The following is a 27086-nucleotide window of genomic DNA, read 5'->3' as shown; positions in this document are numbered from 1 at the left end:
TTTCATTTTCAAAGAGAGGAAGATGACTCGTATTACATCTCTAAATACCACTTTGAAATCCCTTGAAAATCAGAATGCTTCACAGAAACAACATGAAAGAACTGTTTAAAGGATTTCTAGAGGAATAAATTAGAAATGCATTGATTTACTTCACCAACCACATGCTTCAACCACCTGACTTCTCCCGGACCACAGAGACCGAGTCGGGCTTTGTTTATTCAGACGGAGGCACCAAAAGGCCGGATTAGAAGGAGAAATCCTCAGCAGGGGCCTTTGATGTCGAAATGAGGCATGTGCAACCCAGACCTCTCTCTTTACCTCACATCCGCTTCCTCGCTCTCTCACACACACACACAGTAGATAAACCTAAGCCGAGACATATGCACGCAAACGTGCGCATCATGCATGCACACCAAGACAGTTGGAGTGAACGACTTCGGACAAATATCAAAAGTAGATTTTTAGATTTCTAGATCTCCGTTCCTGAGATTTATCACAGCTTTCCTCATTTTGGACGTCATACTTAAATAGCAACTCATGTGCTTCAAATTGGTCAAGTCCTGCAGACAATGCTGAAAGAGAGTAGTTCCTGCATCTGTTTTCACTAATGCGAGGAGAGGAGGTTCTTCCTTGCAGCAGATTTTTCACACTGAAATCAATCATTTCCCCCGACGGCAGATTCGGCACTTTGACGCCAAAAGAAACGTTTATGGAGAAGAAAAACCCTAAAGTGAAGTAGTCATCATCTGTCAGGGACATAATAGCAGTAATTTAGAACGATGACCTTCAGGATGAGCAGAGGTTAGCAGATTAAGATTAAGCGTTTCCTCTCCTGATCAGTGGGATTCCTTCTAATTCTATTCTCGAAAATATAGATTATTTCACGACATAAAACAACAAACTAATGGAAAAACTTTGTTGAAGTTCATCAAATCAGTCCATCCACGTGTGAAACGAAGCACCATTTTACACCTCGGGAGGAGATGATTCTGTTGGATTGGTGATGATGAGTAGTTTGGAAGTACATCCTGTTAACGACTCCCACCGACATTAAGAGGATTACGTAGGGCGCGGCAGACAGAGGCAAGTCTTTCCTGTCCTTTCTAAATCTCTGCTGCCGCTCCGTCACTGAAGGCATCCGGTTGAGAGATAAATCAAAAGGGTGGGGGCTCACGTGTCTAGAGAACATTCGTCTGGCTTGTGCATGTTGATATGACGATGCTGATGATGATGATGGTGAGGTGTGGAGCCGCACCGACTGCCTGCACGCCTTGTGGGAGGACATTTAAGAACCGAGGGGAGGAAAGCGAGATTGACCCCCCCCCGAGTGGGTAAAACAGCGTCCACAGTAAAGCACGGAGGAAGCTCAGGGCAACAAACTAAATCAATTCCTATTGATTCTACAGTTGTGCACTGAGGGGATGTAACTGACCAGTCAGCCATGGTGAACTTTGACCTTTTCCTCCTCCTCTCTTCTAATGAGCAGGTTAACTATCCTTCCAGGCTCGTCGCGGCTCCGCTTTATCACCGTCTCTCTTGACATGTATGTTTACCACAACTCTAATCTTCACCAAGCCTGTTACCATAAGCAGCTCAGCTTCCATAAAGCATAAAGTTAGCTCTGACTGATCCGCAGCGCCACCCTGTTTACCACGCCGTGGAGCAGAAGCAGCGCTCCGATGCTATCTGCTGCTTTCTCCGCTCACGCAAACATGCTGCATTAATATTCAGGCTCCGGAGACAGCTGACGGGAGGTGACATCGTCCTCAACGTGCAGCTTACAAGACGACATCGTGCTTCTGCAACGTTTTCACTGACAAAACATGAAATCAAAGGTTCCTGCTGCCGACATCAGAGCGCCTGAAGGACAAAGTGCTCTAAAGCGCTCTCCCCACCGTAACACGCAGAAACGGGGCTTTGACTCCCGAGTCAGAATCAGCAGACAGGAATCGATGCAAATCATCTCCCCGTGCTCGGCTCTGTTTCAGACGGGGCCGAGGATTGAGAAAAGACCCAACGGCTGTCAAACGGCGGGAGGTTCCAGGTCATGCCCCGGCGTTTAGGGATTAATGGGAGCGAGTTTCTGCGGGGGTGGGCTCATTCAATTTCCATGGCTAATTTTGTGTTTTTCTCCGCCGGTGTCCTGAAACACTCCAGGTCAAGCTCCAGCCCAAAAGAACCGACACGATCACCAGAGGCGACAGCCGGATGAGACGCAGGAAGGAGCCTGGTCTCCAAACATCTGGCAGGGCACGGCTTCCATGACTTGCTGAACCTCGGGATGAAAACAAGTCTCAGATTTGAGGGATCAAAGTGAACCCCGGGTGCATGTGCCACCTCAGCCTCACAACGTATTCAAATGGGGGTCCCTGACAGAACCCGGAGCCATAAGCAGACCCTGCAAAGCACTAGTGAAGGCCGAGGAAGGATGTTAAACAGGAGCGTCAGGCCGCGGAGAAGCCGCTTCAAGGAGCCGAAGGTTCAGAAACGCTGCATCTACAGGTTGACAATGGTTCACTGCTTTTCCCTTTCTTGCATTTAGAGTTCAAGATGAATTTATTTGAACATTTTAAAAACGTAAGAAAATGAATTTCAGTTATTTTTTCCGAACTGTTAAAAATGACAGGAAGTAAGCAATGATGTAGAAGAAACAAGCCTTCATTCTGGAATTAACTCAGATCACTGGCTTCCTTCTGGGAGGGGGGGGGGGGGTCACCTGTACGCTGCATTACCGCATTAGCCCCTATCTAGCCCAGGCCTGCTGTGGCATGCTGACACTAATCCCAGGCGCGCTAGAGAGCCCTGTCTATATTAATCCCTGTAATCTCTCAGCCATGCCGCTAAACGCTATTTTCACCTCCGTTTCTTACCTCATAGCCCTCTAATAACACTAATGACGGACCGGGCCCCCATTACCCATGGGGTGACGGCCGTAATCTGGGACCCACTCAGCCTTCCAGGCAGCAAGAATTAATAGAATGCATTTGGCCTGAGGCAAAAAGCAAAGCTAACGTCCGTTCAACAAATCAGGGCTCGTGTGTGTTCTCGTCACCGATGCTGCGCAGGTCTCAGAGTCATCGATGAGCCGCCGCGCAGGAGAACGGAAGCTTTGAAGCACTCGTGCCCCCCCGCCCACTTTTCCTGAAACGTTTATGACGAGCTGACCTGGCTTATTAAAATACCGCAGAAATGATCAGCCAGAAAGCCTCGCTCTTTCTGCTGTCAACAAAGAATGGCAGCAGCGGATTGCCTGGGATGAAAGGTTGAAAGCCCCCCCCTACTTAAGGTGGCCCTTTATCCATTAAAGCAGGGTTCTGCTGTCTCTTGGTGTAATTCCCTGCACCCAGCAGCTCCGTCTTCGGGCTTACCTTGTTTACACTGCACGTCTCGCAGCCCGGCTGTCTCCCTGCTAGGCTTCCCTGCGCCGTCTTCTGCGCCGTCTTTGTCTCTCTTGATGTCTTTCACTCGTCTGTCGAGGCTGTCGAGGCCAACCTTGAAAGAGGAGCCATAAAAAACACACTCAGAAGAGCAATGTCAAAGAACGCACAAATAAATAGACAAGTAAAAGCAAATCCATTACGTGTTCATTCAATTCTCAATTTAGTCATGTAGAAGCTCATCTATTTACAATTTGGGACTCGTATAACTCAAACCCATTAATGTGCTTTGCAATGTTAATCAAATGCTAATGGATTTGCATATCCCCCTTTAGCAGCCCTGCCTCCTTAGCAAACAGCACACACTGAAAAACAGCTCAAACACACTTCCTCTCATATTTAATTTTATCTTTGAATAAAAGAGCTATAGGAAAGTATTAATCTGCTTAACATTTCTAAGTACATCCTCCAAAGGATTTTGCTTTTTTAATCTTACATATGCTCAGCAGAGTTACTGGCAAAAACTGTACATTTCCCTCATTTCATCCTTTCAACATCAAATGGTGAGCAGCAAAAATTGGATCAGACTTCAAAGGCTGTGATGTGCTCCAAGTCACGGAGTGGCTCTTCTATTTCACATATTGAATCCGAGCAGGATATCAAAGTGCTACCAAAGAACCTCAGGTCTTTACTAAAAAAGGGGTCTAACATCTGTAGAAAGAGGAGCGCAAAGACAAATCACCTCAGGGAAGAGCCGGCATTTATTCTCAGCCGTTTGATTCTCCCGGTTCCGTACCACCCTGCCTTCTCTGCTGAGATGGAGGTCGGAGCAAGAGAACTCTTTTGTCTCAAGGACTCAAAACAATGGCAAAATGATATCTGGGTTCAAGCTGCTTTTCAGCGCAGCAGCATTTATATATAAAACAAATTAAGTCGGGCATTAGAAAATGATGGCTGCTATCCTGTTACTTACGTTTCCTGCATGTCTGCGATGCTCCTCTTGGGCCTCTGGGCTATGGGACCTGTTTAAATAAGAGGCCTTTAGAACTGGAATAAACAAATACTGCATAGTTATTAGTATCTGACTTATTTTGTTTCATCGGTTTATGATTATGCATTTTGCAGAGACCAAGACGTGAATATCTTTCCCTGTTGTATGACTTAAACAAAAACAAATGCCAAAAGACACAGCATCTGCAAAGACGATGCTACGTGTCAGCCTCAAGTCTGGAAAAACAAAGTCTCGTCCAGTTTCGACTCGGTGATGCAACCGAAGGCTCTGGTGTTTGGATGCTGAGAGGAGGGGCATGAAAAAGGAGAAGAACGGCACGTAGGTGAGATCACAGATCTTACCGGAGAAAAGGGGGCCAAATCATGTCAAAGTGAATCTATATGGAGAGATTCCAGCACTGATTAAACAGAATTGTTAAGTGGAGTTTGAGGTTTTTCTCACCAGGGAATAGGATTGTAAACACGGAGAGGAGAATCCCAGATGAGGCTTCGCTCAGTTCGCGTCGACAACAGGCACCAGATTCTTAGACGAGTAAGTCTAGTGTTTCAGAGCGAGGCTCAGTGCGGACCAAAAGTCACCAGAAACACGTTTAAAGTGAGCTGGATTAACTTCTCTATTAATAGACAATACAACTCTGTCATATTCTTGAATTCAACATTTTAAGAGGTGAAAGAATCTCAGCTATTTGTCTTTCAGGAATACGTTTCCTCTTCTAAAGCGCTAGGATGTAATATTCGACTGATGTGTGCGCGTTAAAGACGCTAAGCACGGAGCTGCAAGCCACGCCAGATGTGCGGCTGTTTGTTGGCGGTGGCTTCCTCTGCTTAGCACATACTTTCTTAATGGCTGGCCTGCCCATATGCTGAATAAACACAAGTCCTCGGCTCGAACATCTGGAGACCAGCGTCCGAGCCCATTTCTGCTATCGTGGTGCAAAGATATTTATTACATTTGAAAGTCAAAGAGGTGGTGCTTAGGGAGGCGATTTGTCTTCTGCTTGAAGCAGCAGAACGTTGCAGGGCGAGAGGAGCCGGCTCGGCAGGGCGTACGTGAGGCGTTTCATTTTTCTCCACGCCGTGAGACAAAACAATGAAGAGACGATGCAGGAAACTACAGGAAAATCAGGACGAGGTGGCGAGGCTCACCCTGTGGCGGTCCTCCCTGCAGGCTCAGGGTGACCCGTGTGCCTCCTGGGTCCGTGGTCCCGACGCACCCGATGGCCCCGGTAAGCTGGATGGTACAGAATACGTTATCTATTAACGGCGTGCAGGAGGTCTGCTGAGGCAGTCATCGATCAAAGAAGCAATGAAGGCCATTTACAGCGATTTACTGGAGCACTCCGCTTTGCCTCAGAATACTGATCTGAGCGTTTAGCATCCGTGCGTTAGCCTGCTGACGCACTCATCAAACGGCTTTGTGTTCTCATGTAGAACCACACGTGCAGGGAAAGAACGCTGCAGCACGGTCTCGTCTGATCAATGGCGAGCGTGTCCCACGGGCCCCGGCGAGATCTGAGACGCCGCCAGGCTCATGCATTTGAAAGGCATCTGTTTATTTTCAGAATGCAAATGCAGCCCACCTCAAAGGCTATAAGCTGCGGTGAACACACAATGTGAATGTGTTGGAGTGCTGCGCCAGGGGGCTGAGGCCCCACTTATGGCAGGTTCACCCCCCCCCCCCCCCAGTGGCCACACACAAACACAGCGATGAGAGGAAAGGCTTCGACCGCGTTCAGCCATTCTGCAGGTGACTGAGGAGGCGGGTAGCCGAGGGTAACAATGCCGAATCTCCTCCCCTTGCCCTCCTCTCTCCTGCCCCTTTTGGCACCCTCCCCTGCCCCTCCAGTGAGGGCCTCCAAGGAGGGGGGGCCGGGGGGACCCGGGAAGGTTAATGTGCCCACTTTGATCTTCGTCAAGGCACACTGAGTAAGAATTCATTTACATTTCAGATGAAAAGGTTGACAGTATAAAAAGGCGTCTCGTCTCTGGAATGCGAGCGCTGCGTAACAGGCCAGGAATCTGAGCGAGGAAGTGGCGAGGAAACAGAAGGGATAAGCCCCTCCCCTGCCTTTACTGGCAGAGAGATGAAAGGGAAGAGGAGCTCAGTATGCGCCGCTCTTCAGAAACATGGGGACCAAATGCTGCCCAAACTTCCACAAGCTTGTCTTTATGCATTATTAATTAATTATTACCGTTTCTCAGGCCACTCATTCAGATCAAAAAAGGTTTTCACAAGAATGTAAGGTCTCGGGTCTTTAGTCCTTCTGCTTTTCAGAATGTATGAGAAAGTTCCAGATGTTTGCGATGGTACGCTGAAGGAGGACGACGTCCTTACCTGCCTGGATGCAGACGGCGGCCTCGCCCCGCTCCTTCGTTAGTAGCGTGAGGCTCTGCCGAGCAACGAATCCCCTCCAGGCTGGAGTCGTAGAAAGACATGCTGTGTTTGTGTGTGTGAAAGATTCCCGTCCTGCCTCTGTGAAGCTAAATAAACGGCACGTACAGAAACACGGCTCAAGCGGGGACAGAGGGAGGTCAGGCTGGCATCTCTGATGAAGACTCTCCGGTCCGGCACAGACCTCTATCATTATGGGATGCATGTATTTATACCTGACTGGATGATGACGGCTCCGCGGGTCCTCTTCTCCCGCTCTGTACGGTAACGCCGAGCCCCCAGCCACCCTTTGGTGTACACTTGCAGGACCACCACCCGAGCGATCACCTCTCTCAGCAGAAGGTTCAGCTGCTCCACATGGTAGTACCTCAGGAAAACCTGCCCGGATGTTTACATCTGTTACATCATAAGGGGGCTCGGACTCTTCCTATACATGATGCTTGGTATATATTTGACACACTTCTGGTTAAATGCATGACATCTCTCTCATGTATTTTCTTTTGGAGACAATAAAGGCACCTTTGTTGCCCCCAGGACCCAGCCTTCCAGCCTGGCCCGCTGCAGGATAGCCACAGCATTCAGTTTGCTGCTTTCAGGCGTCTGGTGAGCTCGAAATGCAAGATAATAATATCTATAAGAGACAAAGAGGAGAGCAGGGAATGTACAGCTGGTGGTGCAATCAAGTGTTGGGTCCGAATAGCTTTAAGTCGTGGTTACGTATGGTGGAACGCATCCAAGATCACTTCTGAGTGTTATTTATTCATTTGTTTTTTTGCAATGGGATTTCATTCCTGACACAGAAACAAGAAGTAAAACAGTTCCACTCATTCACCAGAATAAAACATGGATGGCTGATGTTTTATAACGTCTTGGTTATCAAATAAGTCTTCCCAAAATGATATTAGATTCACATGAGCTGAGCTACAGCTGCCAAGATCACGGTTAAAAAGATCTTCATGATATCTGATTAAAACCTAAACTATTCCCATGGCCGGTCAAAATCAAAGGCATGTGATAAACATTTGTTTTCTTGCCTGGCGTTAGCTTAGTTGCTTTAGCTTAGCATAAAGAGTGTGTGAAGCAGAAAGCCTGGCTCTGTCTGCCAGCACCTCTAAAGTCCCGGAAGGCCGAGCTGGGCCGGGACTTCAGGGCCAACAGAGGCCCTTTGTTGGGGCTCCTCTGAACGGATCAGCGTCTCTGGTTTCAGCGGCTCCATCCTATCGGTGTTCACCAGCTGCTCGTTCACACTGACCGGATCATTGGACTGATCCTCCGGTTACACTTTACTAACTACCAGCATGGGACAAAGTGTCTCTAGCCGGTCGTTAAGGACGTCCAGGCTCCAAAATGACTGTTCTGGTGTTGGTCAAAAAAAGACAAACACCAAGAAGAGAACTTCTTTGAACTCCCCCCCCCCCGCCCCGTCTCAGTCGGCAGCCTTTCATTCTAATTCCTGTTGATACCTGTTATTGCTTTGAAGGTAAATACAAAGCACTGCTTGGTAACATCAGACGAGTCTTTGATACGAGAGCACAAATTGAAATCAGTTTTCTCTAAAGGTGCAGTTTAGCCATTCGGGTCCGTCTAAGTCTTCTTCCTGACGCAGGCAGGATCGTATAGACTCAGCAGCAAGTTGGGAATACAGTCTGAAGCCGTAAACACAAACACAAACATACACAAACACGCTACAGAGAAAACAGCAAAGCAGCCGTCAGGTTTAGGATGATTTTATCATAAACTAGGACACAAAAAGGAAAAATCATCACTTAATAACAGTAAGGTGCAGGTTTCCCTAAAAGGTGAGACGAACAACCACCTGAAAGCTTCTTCTGTCCCACAGACTATAAAGCAAAACTACTTCAACCTACAATCATCTTAAAGTCTCCATACTGGAGGCGTCCAAAATGCTTTTGACAGGAAAATCAAAGCCATTCCTGCGTTTTCCAGCAACACGCAGGTATTATCCTCCTACACTTTGGGCTGCACATTTAAGCGTACAGTCAGTACTTCCTGTTCCACAACACCCTTATGTAAATACATCCTAATGATGAAGCCTTGCTCTAATTGTGCTCTAATGCGATACCAATGGGACGTCGGAGCTTTTCCAGGTCATCGCGTGTAAGAACAAAGGAAAGCCATTACAATGCGTCGCCCTTTGTAATCACAGATCCTCCCGGTGTGAACTGTGTCCACATGTATAGAACTGTAGGATTTAGTCTCGATCTATCACTAATGACTGCCAATTAGTTAGTCTCGTACCCTTACAACTTGTTCCCCTATCTAGTTAAGCCAGCCGTGTTTTTGTGTGATGCAGAGCACGGCCTTCCGGTTCTGCACACTCTCTGGGGTACTCTGGGGTATTATCTGGCCCCATGCAGCCCTTACCTTTTGACGAACTCTTCAAACGGGATGCGGTGGGAGTAGCCGCGCCTGCGGATGTTCACCGTCTCCAGGATTCCAGTGTAGCGCAGCTGCACCATCACCCTCTCCTTGCAGAAGCACAGCGCCTGCCTGTCGTCATTGGGTTTGATGCAGCGCACAAAGTGTGGCTGGCCCACGACCATCTTGGAGAGCAAGTCCATCAGCGAGTACTACAGGTACACAGACATAGTACAGGTCTCTTTAGATGATCAATTGTGGCACTACTGAGAATGTAATGCTTTGCTATGTAAGTGTAAGAACAAATACATTATCCCATCACCATAGCAACAGGAGTGAGCCTGTGATTCACTCTTTAGCTGCTAAAAGCTGCACATTGTTCAACAACTGGTCGCAATCTTTGTCTGTTAGATGCTAATCAGGCAGCCGAGACAATCTTCCTTCTATGGCTGTGAGGAGATAATGTTATTAGACTGTTGGTTGGTTTCATTAGCATCACCAAGGAGAGCTGGACGCAGTCATGTGACCCCCGACTGGGCAGGTGAGGCGAAGCTTAGGCCAAGGAACAGTTCATTAAATTTAGATGTGAAATCTGGGTCACTTTTGGGCGCTTTTCATAATAGTTTGCTAATTTCATGAAAACCGGGAATTAAAAAGCCTTTTAATAAAATGACACGTGAGCTCGGACGCCTCCGGATGTGCAACCACTATAGACACTCGGATCCGGATCCAGAATCATTTTAAAGAACCTACGCGGAAGTAAGAGGCGACGGTCTGTCTCCTCATGTTGGTGGTTTCTCCGGGGTGACGCATCATCTCCATGGTGTCCACCTGAACACAAACACACACCATGAACGCACCGCCTCGACAAACAGGCCAGACCCCGGCCAGGAGCATTTCTGCAAATGCAGCAGATTGGAATGAGAAGCGGCTTATCTGCAGCCTGACGTCGTTGGCGGGTTCTGTTGAGATAAAGGTGTTATTACAGCGGGTCCCCTTCCTCTAAATGGGCCGGTTGGGAACACACAGCTGTACTAACCGTGCTGCCTGTATAAAATCGCCCCATAAACACTTAAAGCTAACAATCCAGAGAATAACTCTGAACTGCTCTGGGGCATGGGAGAACTGCCCCACATTCTGAGTAATGGGAGTAGCCGTCACCGAGCAGACATCGTCTCCGGGAGGACGGATTAACGAGGACACAATATAAGCTTTCTAATGGCCTTCTCAGTTCATGGCTTCATCAAAATTAATGATGCAATGGATATTTTATGTAAAGTCTAAGTAGAAAAGAGCATATCTTAGCACTTTATTTCATTCTAGTACGGAGTGAGGAAGGAACGTCAGTCAGACGCTTTGCTAGTTTGGAAGAAACGCTTATCAAGAACTCACTTTCACTCTCAGCATCAAACTGCTCCAGTCTGGATGAACTGGGAACTTTCTGAGTTAGTGGGGGCCAACTAATACAACAAATGCATCGATATGTGAATGTTAATGTTTCCAGATACAAATACTCTGCAGAAAAAAACAACATTCAAAATCCCCGAAAACAATGTGTTTCCACGGATACACAAATTGTAGTTGGTGTAACATTGAAAGGCTCAGCTATGCTGGAGAAGAGTGAAGCTGAAATGATCGACGTGTTCTGGACAAGAAGAGCACCTTGCAGAGTCTTCAGACCAAAACTATGATGGAAGTTTGATGAAGCTAGAATGGAACCGCTGGACAAAAGGGATCAAGGACAGACAGGCAGGCAGACAGACAGGCAGACAGACAGACCAACTACCAAGTTACACTTTGGATTACAAAGATGATCCGTCTACTTCAGCGACTATTTCTAGCTACTCACTTTCAACAGAAATCTTAAATCTTACCTTCAAGAGGTATTTGGGAGACTGAGAACGACACGAGACGATAAGTGACACAGAAATAAAGGAAACGAGAGAGTTGGGTAGAAAGGAAGTAAAGACGCTGTTATTCACCTCAGAGGTGGAAAACGGTGTTTTTCTGCCTAACATCAGAATCAGAATGGAACGACCAAATCAAAATACGTTTGTAAATGAAAAAGATACTTTGAGTTTATTATAAATGTTTTCCCTTCGAAAGTCAAGAAGAGGATCTTTGTCAAACGTTTCCACACTCTTGACTGCAGGTCTTTGAGTGTTGGAATATTAAAACCCTTTAATGATCCTGGCCTCTTATTGAAGGAAGTTGATGAAGCTATTTGAGCTGATTTTAAGAGGACCTTCAGACATATTCTACAACACTATAGTGGCCATTAACAACAAAACAACAATAGTTAGTGAGTCTGAAACGACTTTTATGTTGCAGACAACGAATGCCAGATGGCGATGCCGCATCACCACAAGCAAGACGGTGAACATAACAGGGCAGTCCATTAACGTGGCTCCACCTCGCAGTGCAGGTTTTACTGGGAGTGCCTGTGAGCGACAAATAACAAACATGATGCTCTAGACGTGATGATTTGTGCTACGGGGGGACAAGCCTCACCTTGCTGCGTCCTGAACCGAGCTGCGGCGGCAGAGATCTGGAGGCAGCGGTGACCCGGGCCCTGGACGTCGCCAGATTTCCTGTTCAGGATCATAAGCAGTCATGTGAGAATTCTTTGAAAGCGTTGAACGTGTTTGAAAGACGTGTTTATTGAGAGCAAACCCCCAAACAACACTTTTAGGTCATATTCTTGACGCCGTTTACATTGCGAAGACGCAATGTAAACGGCGACAGCGGTCGGTTCCCAGTGATGTTCATGCTGCAGCTCAGTATGAAAGACAGTTGAGGAGCCCAAATCTGAGCTCAATCCCGCGGATTCAGGGTGCAGCTGCGTGCACAGCGGCGCAACAGCCCCACACACAGCGCAAAGCGTCGCAGCAGAGCAGATGCACGACAGTCGGAGCGTTTCAAAGTTTCTGCACAAGATGTCCAAATGTTTTCCCTGGCTGTATCTTCAGAGGCTAAACTGTGATTAATAGCAGTGAAAGAAGCCTTTGAAGCAGGATTGGTGACATCAAAGTCCTAATCCATGGGTGGCAGGATTTTTATAATGAGTGGGAAGTATCTTAACACATTTCAAAGGGTTTACTCCATGAATAAACAATAGCTGCACAGATGTGCCACGCACACCTTTAGAAAGCTACGTCTGCAGACACTTTACCCGAGGCGCCGTGCACGCCAGGAGGAAAACCTTCGTACGTTTTAAACGTGGAACCGAAGTGAGAGTTTTCTGCAACACACCGACAAAATGTTAAAATACAAATACAAAGTCAGTTCCTGCTATATTATTTAAATCCTCGTGTCAGTTTCTTAAAATGCAGTCAGACAAACAGCCACAGGCTGAACGGCTGCTCCAGCGCCTGCCTTCATCGGAGGAGTTGACGACGAGCCGGGATCAAAATCAGTTTATAGACTTTATGATTAACAGCCAGACCAGTAATAGACAAAAGATGTCCTCTTCATGCCAAAGGTTTAACGAGAGCCAAAGCAATGTGGCGTCTCGTGGGACAAGCACACACACACACACACACACACACACACACACACACACACTTCTCTAGCCAAAACAACCCAAAATAAATGATGAGCACTTCAAAAGGTCTTTTAAGGCAGTGATGCTACCGCTTTTAGCATCTGACAGTTATCTTCTAATTTTGACGTATATCTGCTATTAATGCATTTTGCATTTGGTAAATAAACAGATTCAAGATATTCTGTCACATTTTAAACACACTTTAATATGTATTAATAATGTGTTTGGGAAAGTATCCACAGAATCTGAGGAAAGTACGGATAAAATAACACGGAAATGAGCAGCTGCTAATTACGAACGTGTTTGTGAAAGGCCTTGTGTTTAGGATCGTGGGGACAGACACGACCCCCCCCCCCCCCCCCCCACACACACACACACACACACACCACAACAACGACGAGTACGATGTTTGAGAACAGGCGCTGTTAAACTGTGTCGTGCACATTACGAGCACGCAGGCAGGGAGGGCCTCGCTCCAATTAGCCCAGAGTAAAGCTGGCTGGAATAATTGGAGAGCAGGTCCTGTGCAAATGACGAGCGCGCTCTCGTCTCCCCATTAGCGCTGCTGGGCCAGATCATCCGAGCACATTTGTCATGATGAATTAGCGGCTGCGAGTGGAACGGGCTCGAGGAGTGTCACTGCGCTTTCACGCCTCTCACTTCCATGACACCATCGAGGGGAGATGAAGGGGCCGCGCCATGATGAGAGAAGTCGTACCTAAGCCTGGGAAATGGACACTCACTGCTTTCTTCACGTATTCCTTGGTGGTTCGTATTAATTCATTCTTCTGGCGGGTTTCATATAACCTCCTGATTAGAACATGGGCTAATAATCAGCATCCTCAAAGATGTCCCCCCCCCCCCCCCCCCCCCCGAGACATGAAACCAAGGGAACACCTGTGATGTCCAGCCTGAAAGAAGACCTCATTTGGATACAGTTGGGATCCCGTCTAATGATGCGATTATAATTATTGAAAAAGAAATGAGCAAGAAAAGGGAAGAGTTGGAAACACGTCTTACTTTACAATCTCATTACAACACAGAGAAGAGAAGAGTTTTAAATCACAAGCATCGTAACAGAAGTTATAGAGGGGGCGATAGAGGTCATCCAGGGGGCGATAGAGGTCATCCAGGGGGCGATAGAGGTCATCCAGGCTCGAGAAGCAGGCGGTGGAGGGGCATCCCACCGATCGTCTCAGCTTCACGCCAGTTGATCTTGGCACGGACTTCCAGGACAGGAGGGGGAGTAAATGGGGAGTCGGGGTGTGTGTGTATGTGTGTGTGTGTGTGTGTGTGTGTCGGGGAAAAGAAAAATCCTTGCCTGGCATCTGTGTGTTCACTTTGAAAATTAAGCCCAGCAAGAATCCTGCAGGAAAAAAAAAGCTCAAGCTGGCAGTTGTATTGGGTTCTATTGACAAGAATAGTCACTGTGCTTGGGATTAAAAAGCAATCCTGCGTTCAATACGACACCTCCCCACATGCTTTTATGAGCCCCAGTGTGCGCCTTGTACTTCAGAAGCTGCAGATCGAGCTGTCAACACAGCCGACAATCAAAGCGGTGCGAGGGAGCGGCTTCCCGAGCTGAGTGAGCAGCGGCTCGGAGGATTTCTCCACCGCTCGCGTCCTCAAAACAGGCGGTGGAGAAACTCAACTCAGCAACCAAGCAAATGAGATTAAAGCACGCGGAACCCCCCAGAACCCCCCACCCTGCATAACCAGTGCAGTTTATGCCTAGAGATGGCTCTTGGGGGCTTGATTTAAATGCCATCCGTTACTGTCAGAGCAGATCAATCCTCAAATGCATGGTGTAATTGGCTTTTAGTGACACAACACAGTGTTGCATTTATCAAAGGATGTTGCACCTTGTGACTTCAGAGTCCTTGGCTCCTTCCTATTGATGCGGGGGGGGGGGGGCATTAAGAATCCCACTGCTGACTCAAAACATTCTCCAATACCACGATCAAGGGTGAATTTTCACAAAAGTATTACTTGAGCCAGCGTCTACTCCAGTCTGCGGAGAAAAGCCGGTGTCTGCCCAATGGGATGAGAAAGGCTCGTACTGGGGGGAGAACAAAGAGCCAAGCGTGTCACATGGCTGGGAAAAGCCTGTCGTCTCCCGACAGGCGGGAGCTTCAGCTGTTCATCAGCATCGAACACGGAATAACTCTACGCTGCTTTCAACATCTCACCCCGTCTCAAAGACGTAAAACCATAAGAAACTGTTCATCAGCATCAAACACGGAATAACTCTACGCTGGTTCCAACATCTCACCCCGTCTCAAAGACGTAAAACCATAAGAAACTGTTCATCAGCATCAAACACGGAATAACTCTACGCTGCTTTCAACATCTCACCCCGTCTCAAAGACGTAAAACCATAAGAAACTGTTCATCAGCATCAAACACGGAATAACTCTACGCTGCTTTCAACATCTCACCCCGTCTCAAAGACGTAAAACCATAAGAAACTGTTCATCAGCATCGAACACGGAATAACTCTACGCTGCTTTCAACATCTCACCCCGTCTCAAAGACGTAAAACCATAAGAAACTGTTCATCAGCATCGAACACGGAATAACTCTACGCTGCTTTCAACATCTCACCCCGTCTCAAAGACGTAAAACCATAAGAAACTGTTCATCAGCATCAAACACGGAATAACTCTACGCTGCTTTCAACATCTCACCCCGTCTCAAAGACGTAAAACCATAAGAAACTGTTCATCAGCATCGAACACGGAATAACTCTACGCTGGTTTCAACGTCTCACCCCGTCTCAAAGACGTTAAACCATAAGAAACTGTTCATCAGCATCAAACACGGAATAACTCTACGCTGCTTTCAACATCTCACCCCGTCTCAAAGACGTAAAACCATAAGAAACTGTTCATCAGCATCAAACACGGAATAACTCTACGCTGCTTTCAACATCTCACCCCGTCTCAAAGACGTAAAACCATAAGAAACTGTTCATCAGCATCGAACACGGAATAACTCTACGCTGGTTTCAACGTCTCACCCCGTCTCAAAGACGTTAAACCATAAGAAACTGTTCATCAGCATCAAACACGGAATAACTCTACGCTGGTTTCAACATCTCACCCCGTCTCAAAGACGTAAAACCATAAGAAACTGTTCATCAGCATCAAACACGGAATAACTCTACGCTGCTTTCAACATCCCACCCCGTCTCAAAGACGTTAAACCATAAGAAACTGTTCATCAACATCAAACACGGAATAACTCTACGCTGGTTTCAACATCTCACCCCGTCTCAAAGACGTTAAACCATAAGAAACTGTTCATCAGCATCAAACACGGAATAACTCTACGCTGGTTTCAACGTCTCACCCCGTCTCAAAGACGTTAAACCATAAGAAACTGTTCATCAGCATCGAACACGGAATAACTCTACGCTGGTTTCAACGTCTCACCCCGTCTCAAAGACGTTAAACCATAAGAAACTGTTCATCAGCATCAAACACGGAATAACTCTACGCTGGTTTCAACGTCTCACCCCGTCTCAAAGACGTTAAACCATAAGAAACTGTTCATCAGCATCAAACACGAAATAACTCTACGCTGGTTTCAACATCTCACCCCGTCTCAAAGACGTTAAACCATAAGAAACTGTTCATCAGCATCGAACACGGAATAACTCTACGCTGCTTTCAACATCTCACCCCGTCTCAAAGACGTTAAACCATAAGAAACTGTTCATCAGCATCGAACACGGAATAACTCTACGCTGGTTTCAACGTCTCACCCCGTCTCAAAGACGTTAAACCATAGCCAATCCAAACACTGATCCCCCCGATCTGGGAAAGGCCCGGCCTCTGATGAAGTTGTCCCTGCAAATATATCCCATTTCCTCTGACAAAACATCAGCACATGTCCGAGCCCTCGAGGACCCCCATTCCGCTGCGCTCGAGTGGCCTTTCATTTTGTGAGGGCCTCCGTGTTTCCTCCGTCATCAAATGAAAACACAAACGCGTATCAGACATTCGAAATTGTTCCTGTACTGCCGCAGCAGCAGCACCAACATTAGTCGTGTGTAGTTTAGCATCCCAGGTCTAATATTTTACTGCCATCACAGTGACAGGCTGGGAGGCTTTCACAGCGCCCTCTAGTGGTGACACTGTGTGAGGGCGAAAGCGCGTGAAACCACCCTGGTTTAAAACAGATTTCTATTAGATCCCCACAGATAATGCTAATTTCACAGATAACAGGAAATATATAATGTAAAATAAAATGCTAATTCAATCCCCCACAAAGTTTTACCCTAAGGAATAGATTTATAGTTTTCTTATGCTCTGCTGTATCTCCCTGGAAACTGCTCACCATCTTTTCCAAAATGATAAGCTGGAGCAGAGCGTTTATCAAATGAGATGATCGGTAGTGTTTGAAACTGCAATGAGAAAATTGGACCTCCAACTCCAAAGAAATAAGAGAAGGTCGTACTGAAATCCTGCATTCTTTGGTACGGCCTTTTACATCAGACCGGCTCACACCGGACAACGCAGGAACCGTTTACTCCTCCAACAAATCGTCACATTAGCCTGATCCATCAGTCTGATCCATCAGTCTGATCCATCAGTCTGATCCATCAGTCCGATCCATCAGTCCGATCCATCAGTCCGATCCATCAGTCCGAGCGGGGAGACAGGCAACGAGCCGGGAACGAGGAGGAAATAAAGAAGCTTTTAGACCCAACTGACACCATGGCAGTAAACATGATAGGATCCATCAGCACCTCCGGTTTTATAGCGGGGCCTCTCTGAAGCTGTTAAACGGCGAACGGAAGCGGCTGAGGGCTCCCTTGTGCACAACATGCAATTGAAGTTTACAGAAACATCAGACAGATTCCTACCGGAGCCTCGGCTAAGGTGCCTTTTGTCATTTGAAGCTCCATTTAATGCCACCGGGACTGAAAGCGAACATTTACAGGTCCCTAAAAAGGAAGCGAATCGCATGATGTAGCTTAGTTGAAATTAAGTAGGAAGTGGGAACCTGATAATTCAACACATCTATTAGCATTCCAGCTAAATCAGGTGACCAGGAGGCCGCAGCTCCGGCTAAAGACCTTCATTTAACCAATAGAAAAGAGGTGGGAAGAGTTGCTTTTGTGTTCCCTAAATAGTATTTCTTCATCCCCTGGGTATTTAGAAACCTTATCATAAAAATATCCCGCTGCACCCACAATCTGTAGAAAGCATTCAGCAATGAGAAACCAAGAGGGACAGCTTAGTGAAAATAAAAACAGAGTGCCGTGCAAAGAGCTGAGCCTCTCAAGAGATAATGGGGGCTGCAGATTTATCCGAGCGGCACACAGAGGCTTGAAAGGAAGGGGCCCCGGCCCGGGATGCCTGGAGCCACGTCTCTCAGAAACCCTTACCTGAGCACGGAAGCAGCAGAGACCGGCACAATGCACCGAGCAATTCACTCATTGTTAGTTTGTCTCAAAGAAAAGTTTCATTTCCATTGTCGTTAGAGGTGAAGTAATGATCCTGGAAGTGGCTGGGATATTCTGTGTGTGTGTGTGTGTGTGTGTGTGCGCGTCATAGCATACCTGTTTTAGTTAAGGGACTGGAAAACAGCTGTTGCAGCAGTTTGTTCTCTGATGTTCTCAGAACTACAACGATGTCTGCAGGAAGAGTATCTCTGTTCTTCTCTAGAAACCCATTCACGTTGTACAGCACCTGTTGAGTAGAGCAGAACCGTCTAGAACCGCTGCCATGTTGTCCCGGCTTACTGCTGCACTACATTCTGAACCAGTTCATCGTCGCAGGGACGCACACAGATGGAGAACCCGGAGAGAACCCGGAGAGAACCCGGAGATAAACCAGAGATAACCCAGAGAGAACCCAGAGAGAACCCGGAGAGAACCCAGAGAGAACCCGGAGAGAACCCGGAGAGAACCCAGAGAGAACCCGGAGAGAACCCGGAGAGAACCCAGAGAGAACCCAGAGAGAACCCAGAGATAACCCAGAGAGAACCCAGAGAGAACCCGGAGAGAACCCGGAGATAAACCAGAGATAACCCAGAGAGAACCCGGAGAGAACCCAGAGAGAACCCAGAGAGAACCCAGAGAGAACCCGGAGAGAACCCGGAGAGAACCCAGAGAGAACCCAGAGAGAACCCAGAGATAACCCGGAGAGAACCCAGAGATAACCTGAAGAGAACCCAGAGAGAACCCAGAGAGAACCCAGAGAGAACCCAGAGATAACCCGGAGAGAACCCAGAGATAACCCAGAGATAACCCGGAGAGAACCCGGAGAGAACCCAGAGATAACCCGGAGATAACCCGGAGAGAACCCAGAGAGAACCCAGAGATAACCCAGAGATAACCCAGAGAGAACCCAGAGATAACCCGGAGAGAACCCAGAGAGAACCCAGAGATAACCCGGAGAGAACCCGGAGAGAACCCAGAGAGAACCCAGAGAGAACCCGGAGAGAACCCAGAGAGAACCCGGAGAGAACCCATGCAGACACGGGAAGAAAGCGTTGATCTTCTTGCTGTGAGGCAACAGCGCTACCGCTGCGCCACCGTGCTGCTGCACTACATATGTTGTTAAGCTGCAGAACAAACTGCTCACAAACGAGACTTCCAAGGACTGATATAATATTTGAATCAGCGTTTGCTTGGATTCATGGAGAGTTAATCTTTTTAATGTAGGTTACCCAATCAGAGGCATTCGTGACGGGCTTTTCAAAAACACCGGTGACGACACGAACCCCCCCTCATACCCAAACCACAAAGGTGGGGGTCAAACTGACAAACACAGTACATGTGGAGTTATAGGAGGCATAGCCCCCCCGTCTGTGAGGCATAGCCCCCCCACTATTCCTCGTTATCACACACTCTGGGGTCACCATTAGGACCCCTTGGGTGGGAGAACACAGCAAACTCAACTCGTACCTTTCCTGCGTAATGCTGAATCCCAAAACAGAGCTCCACACGTTTTGGTATCCAAAAGTACTTGCACCGCAAATTGTCCTGAAATTTATCTGCAAGGATGAGAAGAGAAAGATTCTTTTAGAGGAACTGCAGCTGCTTTTAGAGGAACTGCAGCTGCTTTCAGAGGAACTGCAGCTGCTTTTAGAGGAACTGCAGCTGCTTTTAGAGGAACTGCAGCTGCTTTCAGAGGAACTGCAGCTGCTTTTAGCGGAACTGCAGCTGCTTTTAGAGGAACTGCAGCTGCTTTTAGCGGAACTGCAGCTGCTTTCAGAGGAACTGCAGCTGCTTTTAGCAGAACTGCAGCTGCTTTTAGAGGAACCGCAGCTGCTTTCAGAGAAACTGCAGCTGCTTTTAGAGGAACTGCAGCTGCTTTTAGCAGAACTGCAGCTGCTTTTAGCGGAACTGCAGCTGCTTTCAGAGGAACCGCAGCTGCTTTCAGAGGAACTGCAGCTGCTTCTAGCAGAACTGCAGCTGCTTTCAGAGGAACCGCAGCTGCTTTTAGCGGAACTGCAGCTGCTTTTAGAGGAACTGCAGCTGCTTTCAGAGGAACTGCAGCTGCTTTTAGAGGAACTGCAGCTGCTTTCAGAGGAACTGCAGCTGCTTTCAGAGGAACTGCAGCTGCTTTCAGAGGAACTGCAGCTGCTTTCAGAGAAACTGCAGCTGCTTTCGGAGGAACTGCAGCTGCTTTTAGCAGAACTGCAGCTGCTTTTAGCGGAACTGCAGCTGCTTTCAGAGGAACTGCAGCTGCTTTTAGCGGAACTGCAGCTGCTTTCAGAGGAACTGCAGCTGCTTTCAGAGGAACTGCAGCTGCTTTTAGAGGAACTGCAGCTGCTTTTAAAGGAACTGCAGCTGCTTTTAGAGGAACTGCAGCTGCTTTCAGAGGAACTGCAGCTGCTTTCAGAGGAACTGCAGCTGCTTTTAGCAGAACTGCAGCTGCTTTCAGAGGAACTGCAGCTGCTTTTAGCAGAACTGCAGCTGCTTTCAGAGGAACTGCAGCTGCTTTCAGAGGAACTGCAGCTGCTTTTAGCAGAACTGCAGCTGCTTTTAGAGGAACTGCAGCTGCTTTCAGAGGAACTGCAGCTGCTTTTAGCAGAACTGCAGCTGCTTTCAGAGGAACTGCAGCTGCTTTCAGAGGAACTGCAGCTGCTTTTAGCAGAACTGCAGCTGCTTTTAGCAGAACTGCAGCTGCTTTTAGAGGAACTGCAGCTGCTTTTAGAGGAACTGCAGCTGCTTTTAGAGGAACTGCAGCTGCTTTCAGAGGAACTGCAGCTGCTTTTAGAGGAACTGCAGCTGCTTTCAGAGGAACTGCAGCTGCTTTTAGCAGAACTGCAGCTGCTTTTAGAGGAACTGCAGCTGCTTTCAGAGGAACTGCAGCTGCTTTTAGCAGAACTGCAGCTGCTTTCAGAGGAACTGCAGCTGCTTTCAGAGGAACTGCAGCTGCTTTCAGAGGAACTGCAGCTGCTTTTAGAGGAACTGCAGCTGCTTTTAAAGGAACTGCAGCTGCTTTCAGAGGAACTGCAGCTGCTTTTAGCAGAACTGCAGCTGCTTTCAGAGGAACTGCAGCTGCTTTCAGAGGAACTGCAGCTGCTTTTAGCAGAACTGCAGCTGCTTTTAGAGGAACTGCAGCTGCTTTCAGAGGAACTGCAGCTGCTTTTAGCAGAACTGCAGCTGCTTTCAGAGGAACTGCAGCTGCTTTCAGAGGAACTGCAGCTGCTTTCAGAGGAACTGCAGCTGCTTTTAGCAGAACTGCAGCTGCTTTTAGAGGAACTGCAGCTGCTTTTAGAGGAACTGCAGCTGCTTTTAGAGGAACTGCAGCTGCTTTCAGAGGAACTGCAGCTGCTTTTTGAAGTAGTGACTGATTTCTTCTTCTTCTCACCCACTAAGGTCTGGTCGGTGGCCTGAGGAAAGCGACTCTCCTCGTCCATGAGGGACAGCAGACCCATCGGCTTCTGCAGAAACATGTCCAGGATGGGCCGGTTGTCCTCGTAGTCCACCAGGCTGGCGTCCACCCCCTCGCTCTGGTACTCCATCTAATCACGAGCCGTGGATGTAGCATAATCTCGTTAACGATTTCTATAAATGACCCAATTAAACAGTCTGGGTGACGTATGATTGGTGTGTGTGTGTGTGTGTGTGTGTGTGTCTCACTGAATGCATAAAACACAGCAGCAGATGTAGCAAATATAAACGCTTACTTATTCAGAATTGATTTGCCTTTGCAAATAACCAAGACCAAGATATTATTGTTTAATCTCAGATCAAATGCTGTTTTAAATACATATTTTACTAACAACGTGGAACCATCGACTCTAAACCACGCTCATGTTTGATTCATGGATGATCAGTCTGGCCCTTCACCGGGGGGGGGGGGGGGGTTACGTCTGTAATCCCGTCTCAATAAATGATATTGTTTGTGTACATTTCTGTGTTTTCTTCTCACACAGCCAAAAATGCATTGTGACAAAATCCTGATTAAAACGGCTTCATTTCCTTCTTGAATGTCAGAATAAACATCTTCATGGATCAATCAGGAGTCGTTTGGTGGCACTAAACACACCCCCGAACCCGTAAACACACAATCAATATTAAAGGGAGTAACGGGATGCATTCCCAAACAGATGTTACTACTAACGATCGATCGTTTGTGGATTCATTGATTCCAGATCCATGACGGTGACTCTTCATGTCTCACTGTGTGTCCAACTCACTTGTTCCAGGGCAAATATGTGCTGGTTGAAGTAAAACTGGATCTGCTCATTGGCGATATTGATGCACAATTGTTCAAAAGAGTTCTTCTTGAAGTTTTCAAATCCAAAGATGTCCAGGATTCCAACATTCTTGCCGCTCTCTGCGGCACTTCAAAAGAGGAAAAGGGGACAAACAAAGTTACTCTCCGATCCAACGGAGCGAGCGAATCCCCAACAGCCACATCAGCTGATGAAACTTTAATCACAATCTGAATTCAACCCAAATTCAAATGTGACAGTCTGATGAGAACGAGCTCCAGAAAGGCTTTTATTGATTTAACCTTGAGTTCCTGCAGCATTAGCGCTAAAGCCGCGCGGCTCACATCCGGAGCTGGGAGCCGCTACGCTAGCCGTAGCGTCGTGAGCCACTGCATGCAGAGGTCACCTTTACCCTGTGCTGCTGGGTTATTAAATACGTCTCTAAAGGACGGCTCGTAGACAGTCCATGCTCATATTGATGAAGGGATTCGTTGGATCAATGGACAGACTCTCTGCAGTCTCTCTGAAGTCTTTTTAATCATCTGAAAATTATTTTCTCTGCACGCAACTCCATATCAAAAATTTATGACAACGTTTTTGACTCTCCATTTGCTTGTCTGCTGCATGCCCATTGATATTCTCCTGTGCGTTTGCATCCACCGCTACAGACGCCCAGAAAGGTCACCGGATCTCTGCACAACGGTCCGAGAAGGGAGCGGCCGTCTGCTCGGATGCGGATCAGACGCTCACCACACGTTCATGTCGGGCTGCAGCAGGGAGTTGATGCGGTTGACTATCCAGCTGAAGAGGCGTCCATACAAGGCCTTGGACATGGCGTCCCGAACGTCGGCCGCCTTGTCCACAGTGTTGGTGCGGATGATGGTCTCGCCCCTGGTGACCACGCACTGGGAGGTCAGGGCCTCCTGGAGCTCCTCGGGGCCGATGCTGAGGAGAGATGCAGCTGAGGAGAGAATGAATCAAAAGTTCTTCTGAGCTTTCAGACCTTGTCCTCTTTTTTCTGGACAACAGAATGCAGTTTATTCTTTAGCTCGCTTCTCAGTTATTAAAGGGATTGTCTATCCACACCCCGCCGTCACTGGCCAACAACGCATTTAAAGCAGCTGTGATGCGGGACAGCCTTGTTAAACCACTCTGACATACGAGGTCCTCAAACCCGGCAAACGGAGGACACTCCGTGTCTCTGGATGGAGACACAGATATTGTTGTGACAAATACAAACAATACAGCTAACAAAATAACAACCATTAAATGTAACAAAATGATTACACAACACAGAGACCTATGAAAACATTTCTCTAGAAAAGAATCAAGTTAAAGAAGAATGTAACTTTTTGTGAGATGAATCCAAATGAAACAAGGACGACTAAGTAACACGAAGCGAAACAACAAACAAAGAAAGCAAACCTCCTCTCCACTCGTTTGGTAAACGCTGATGGGCGTGGCTCACCGTTCTCCAAGGCCTCCGAGTTGGGCACTTCACTCTTATCCGTCTGGTGCTGCGATGTGATGGAAGCAAATTCAATACTTCCCGTGTTCAATATGGCGGAGAGAATTCTGTAGACAGAGTTGACCTCCTGGACACAGAAGGGTGATGTAAACATCACAGCAGCTGATCTGTGGCCAGACACTCGGGCGTCACCGGACCTCCTCGCTGAAGCCGATATTCCTGAAACACTCCTGGATGGCTTCAAACTGCTCCTTGTACAGTTTGCTGGAAACGATGTCTTGCATCACTTCCCGCCGCTGACTGTCTACGTACCTGCAGACGCAGGAACACACACTGAATCTGAGGACGCGATCGGAGAGGAAAGGGAAGTGAGGCGCTCTAAGCCGCGGCTGCGCTGACCTGGGCGGAGTCCTGTCTGGCAGCCGGTAAGCATTCAGCTTGTTCTGGTGGTAAAGTCCAGCATATATGTAATAAAATATGTGGAAGTTTTTCTCCCCACTGAAAATAAACCCCCAAATTGATCAGACAGCAATATGAGAAAGAGAAGCCATGAAGTGTGACCAGCACATACGCAGCATGTTTGATGACCCGGGACTTCTCCAGCAGGTACTCGGAGATCTTGGCCCCGATCACGGCTCCCGTGGACGTGAACTTCATCTCCAGGTATTTTCCGAAGCGGCTGGAGTTGTCGTTGATGGCCGTGCATGCGTTTCCAAACGCCTCCACGAGGGGGTTCACCTGCAAGATCTTCTCACGCAGCGTCCGATTATTCGCCTGAGAGCAGCAAAGCGTTGCTTCTTAAAACCGCCTTAGAGTCAGTCACATATTTAGCACTAATATATCAATAGTAGATATCCACATTGCTACCGTACCTTTCCCAAAAATGTAAGATGCTGAACAATGAGGTGAGCGCTCTCCGTCTTCCCTGCACCGCTCTCTCCACTGATGATGATGCACTAAATCACAGGGAAACAAATCGTTGGTTTCTAGAAGCGTTTCCTCCGTTTAAACGAGAAATGATTTCCCTCCACAGAACCTGGTCCTTGCAGAACGTCACCATGTTCCTGTAGGCGGCGTCTGCGGTAGCAAAGATGTGTGGAGGGTGGTCGCTCCGCTTCGCTCCGTGGTACAGCCGAGAGAACTGGGAGGGTGAACCCAGACACTTTATAGCCTTACACATTTTGTATTTGAATATCTTTTGGAGGTTTTGAACCATTTTAGTGTCAGTGAAGCTGACGTTTGTTATCAGATTCAAAGACTGGTGGGAAAGTCTTAAGGAGACATTGGTCATTGGATACAGGATCTCCAGAAAAAAATTATTAGCCATCATGAATCAATCACCAAAAGTCTTTCCCATTATGAACACCTGAGTGGCTGGTCCAGCACCAACCTGGGGGGAGTAGATGCTGAGGTTCTGGAAAGGATTGAGGGCGATGAGGATGTCGCCGACGTACGTGTACACCTGCAGCTCGTCATACCTTTTCTGGAGACGGCTTATTATGGTCTCCTGCAGAAAAGAGGAGGCTTGCACCTTTGGGCTGATCCATGCATGCTGCGAGAAACACGGTAAATCTCACCTCATCCAAGAACTCCAGGTTCACCAGATCGTCGTCGGGACACCTCCCAATTATGAGGGTTTTACGAGTATTGATCCGCTCGTGCCTGTTGGAGGCCAAGGACATGATAATGCTGTTAGAAAGCTGCAGGGGGGGATCAGCTGACCGTCGGGGGTTAATGTGAAGCCCCTCAAGCTCTCCCAGGGGACACGGCTCCCATTAGCCCATCGTGGGATCGCTCTACAGTGAGTCCCTGCAGGCAGAGGTCATAACCCAGTGAGCTGGCAGCTGTGGAAGGCCTCGGGAGACGCTAAAGGGGGGGAGGGGGGGACAACAAAGCCTGCTGCCAGCACACATGATCTGTTCGGGGTGAAATCATTCCAGCCTGATCCATTTTATTTAGTCGAAATCCATTAACAATTTGCAATTTTAGGTATTTTGTCTGATGTATTTTTTTATTAAGCAGCATTTCTGCCATATTTAATATTAATTATTTCAAGATTGACCTAAACGAGATCAAATCTGGATCAGGCTTTAATGTGATAAACGCGGCTGTTGGGCTCGGAGCCCTTCTGCTTCGTTCACGTTGACGTTCTCGTTCTCATTGACATTCTCGTCAACGTCAACGTCGACGTCCTCGTTCTCGTTCTCGTTCTCGTTGACGTTGACGTTCTCGTTCTCGTTCTCGTTCTCGTTCTCGTTCTCGTTGACGTTCTAGTTCTTGTTGACCTTCTCGTTGACGTTCTCGTTAACGTTCTCGTTCTTGTTGACGTTGACGTTGACGTTCTCGTTCTCGTTGACGTTGACGTTCTCGTTGACGTTCTCGTTCTCGTTAACGTTCACGTTCTCGTTAACGTTCACGTTCTCGTTCTTGTTGACCTTCTCGTTGACGTTGACGTTCTCGTTCTCGTTGACGTTGACGTTCTCGTTGACGTTCTTGTTGACCTTCTCGTTGACGTTCTCGTTCTCGTTGACGTTCTCGTTGACGTTCTCGTTGACGTTCTCGTTCTCGTTGACGTTCTCGTTCTCGTTGACGTTGACGTTCTCGTTCTCGTTCTTGTTGACCTTCTCGTTGACGTTGACGTTCTCGTTCTCGTTGACGTTGACGTTCTCGTTGACGTTCTCGTTGACGTTCTCGCCCAACGGTCGGCAGCCTCTCTGATGCAGCAGATCGTGAGTTTCATTCCCTGTAGGTTCGTCTGTCACCGTCGTCTCACAGCGGGACAGGATGTACCACTAAATACATGATTTACATGGTTTTACTTCTTTAATTTACTTCATAGACATTTACATCCGAGAGATTTATATCTTCAGTGGAAATGTCGGATTTTGGGATTTGTTGGCAAGGAAGAGAAATACCAGCCACACCCTCGAAACGAAATAAAAACTCCCGGCTCCTTCTCAAGCATCAAAACTACAAAAGCCCCAAAATATTTAATTCACAGGATGAGCCTATATTCTATAATTAATAATGATATTCTATCATTAATGAGTGGCTCCACGCTTCAGGTCAGGAATGGTTTCCCGCTCTGTCTCTGTACGCGCCTTGTATTCTGAATACAGTGTAAATGCAGCAGTGTAGAGACAGTGTCTCCGTCTGTGGTCCTGTGAAGTGAGGACTGTTCATCTCGTCCCTTTGGAGGACGCCACACCCCGCTCTCTACCTCTCGCTCGC

At 47.6% G+C, this 27086-nt stretch overlaps 1 protein-coding gene across 1 annotated transcript in view; it reads right to left on the bottom strand.

Annotated features, from left to right (window-relative positions):
- myo3b (myosin IIIB) overlaps nt 1-27086 on the bottom strand; it is a 41624-nt gene that overhangs the window by 4010 nt on the left and 10528 nt on the right. The window contains 23 exon segments of the mRNA XM_068746117.1: nt 3369-3492; nt 4351-4399; nt 5535-5619; nt 6724-6804; nt 6996-7158; nt 7300-7411; nt 9166-9371; nt 9913-9990; nt 11034-11054; nt 11671-11750; nt 18273-18402; nt 19623-19711; nt 21538-21691; nt 22370-22517; nt 23138-23348; nt 23856-23982; nt 24053-24167; nt 24255-24353; nt 24427-24629; nt 24728-24811; nt 24892-24996; nt 25246-25362; nt 25433-25517. Of these exon segments, the coding sequence (XP_068602218.1) occupies nt 3369-3492; nt 4351-4399; nt 5535-5619; nt 6724-6804; nt 6996-7158; nt 7300-7411; nt 9166-9371; nt 9913-9990; nt 11034-11054; nt 11671-11750; nt 18273-18402; nt 19623-19711; nt 21538-21691; nt 22370-22517; nt 23138-23348; nt 23856-23982; nt 24053-24167; nt 24255-24353; nt 24427-24629; nt 24728-24811; nt 24892-24996; nt 25246-25362; nt 25433-25517 (2666 nt within the window).

The sequence above is a fragment of the Brachionichthys hirsutus genome, chromosome 12, assembly GCF_040956055.1.
Source record: "Brachionichthys hirsutus isolate HB-005 chromosome 12, CSIRO-AGI_Bhir_v1, whole genome shotgun sequence".
Classification (NCBI taxonomy): Eukaryota; Metazoa; Chordata; class Actinopteri; order Lophiiformes; family Brachionichthyidae; genus Brachionichthys; species Brachionichthys hirsutus.
The sequence above is the reverse complement of the archived record's forward strand: the minus strand, read 5'-3'. Positions and strand labels throughout refer to the sequence as shown.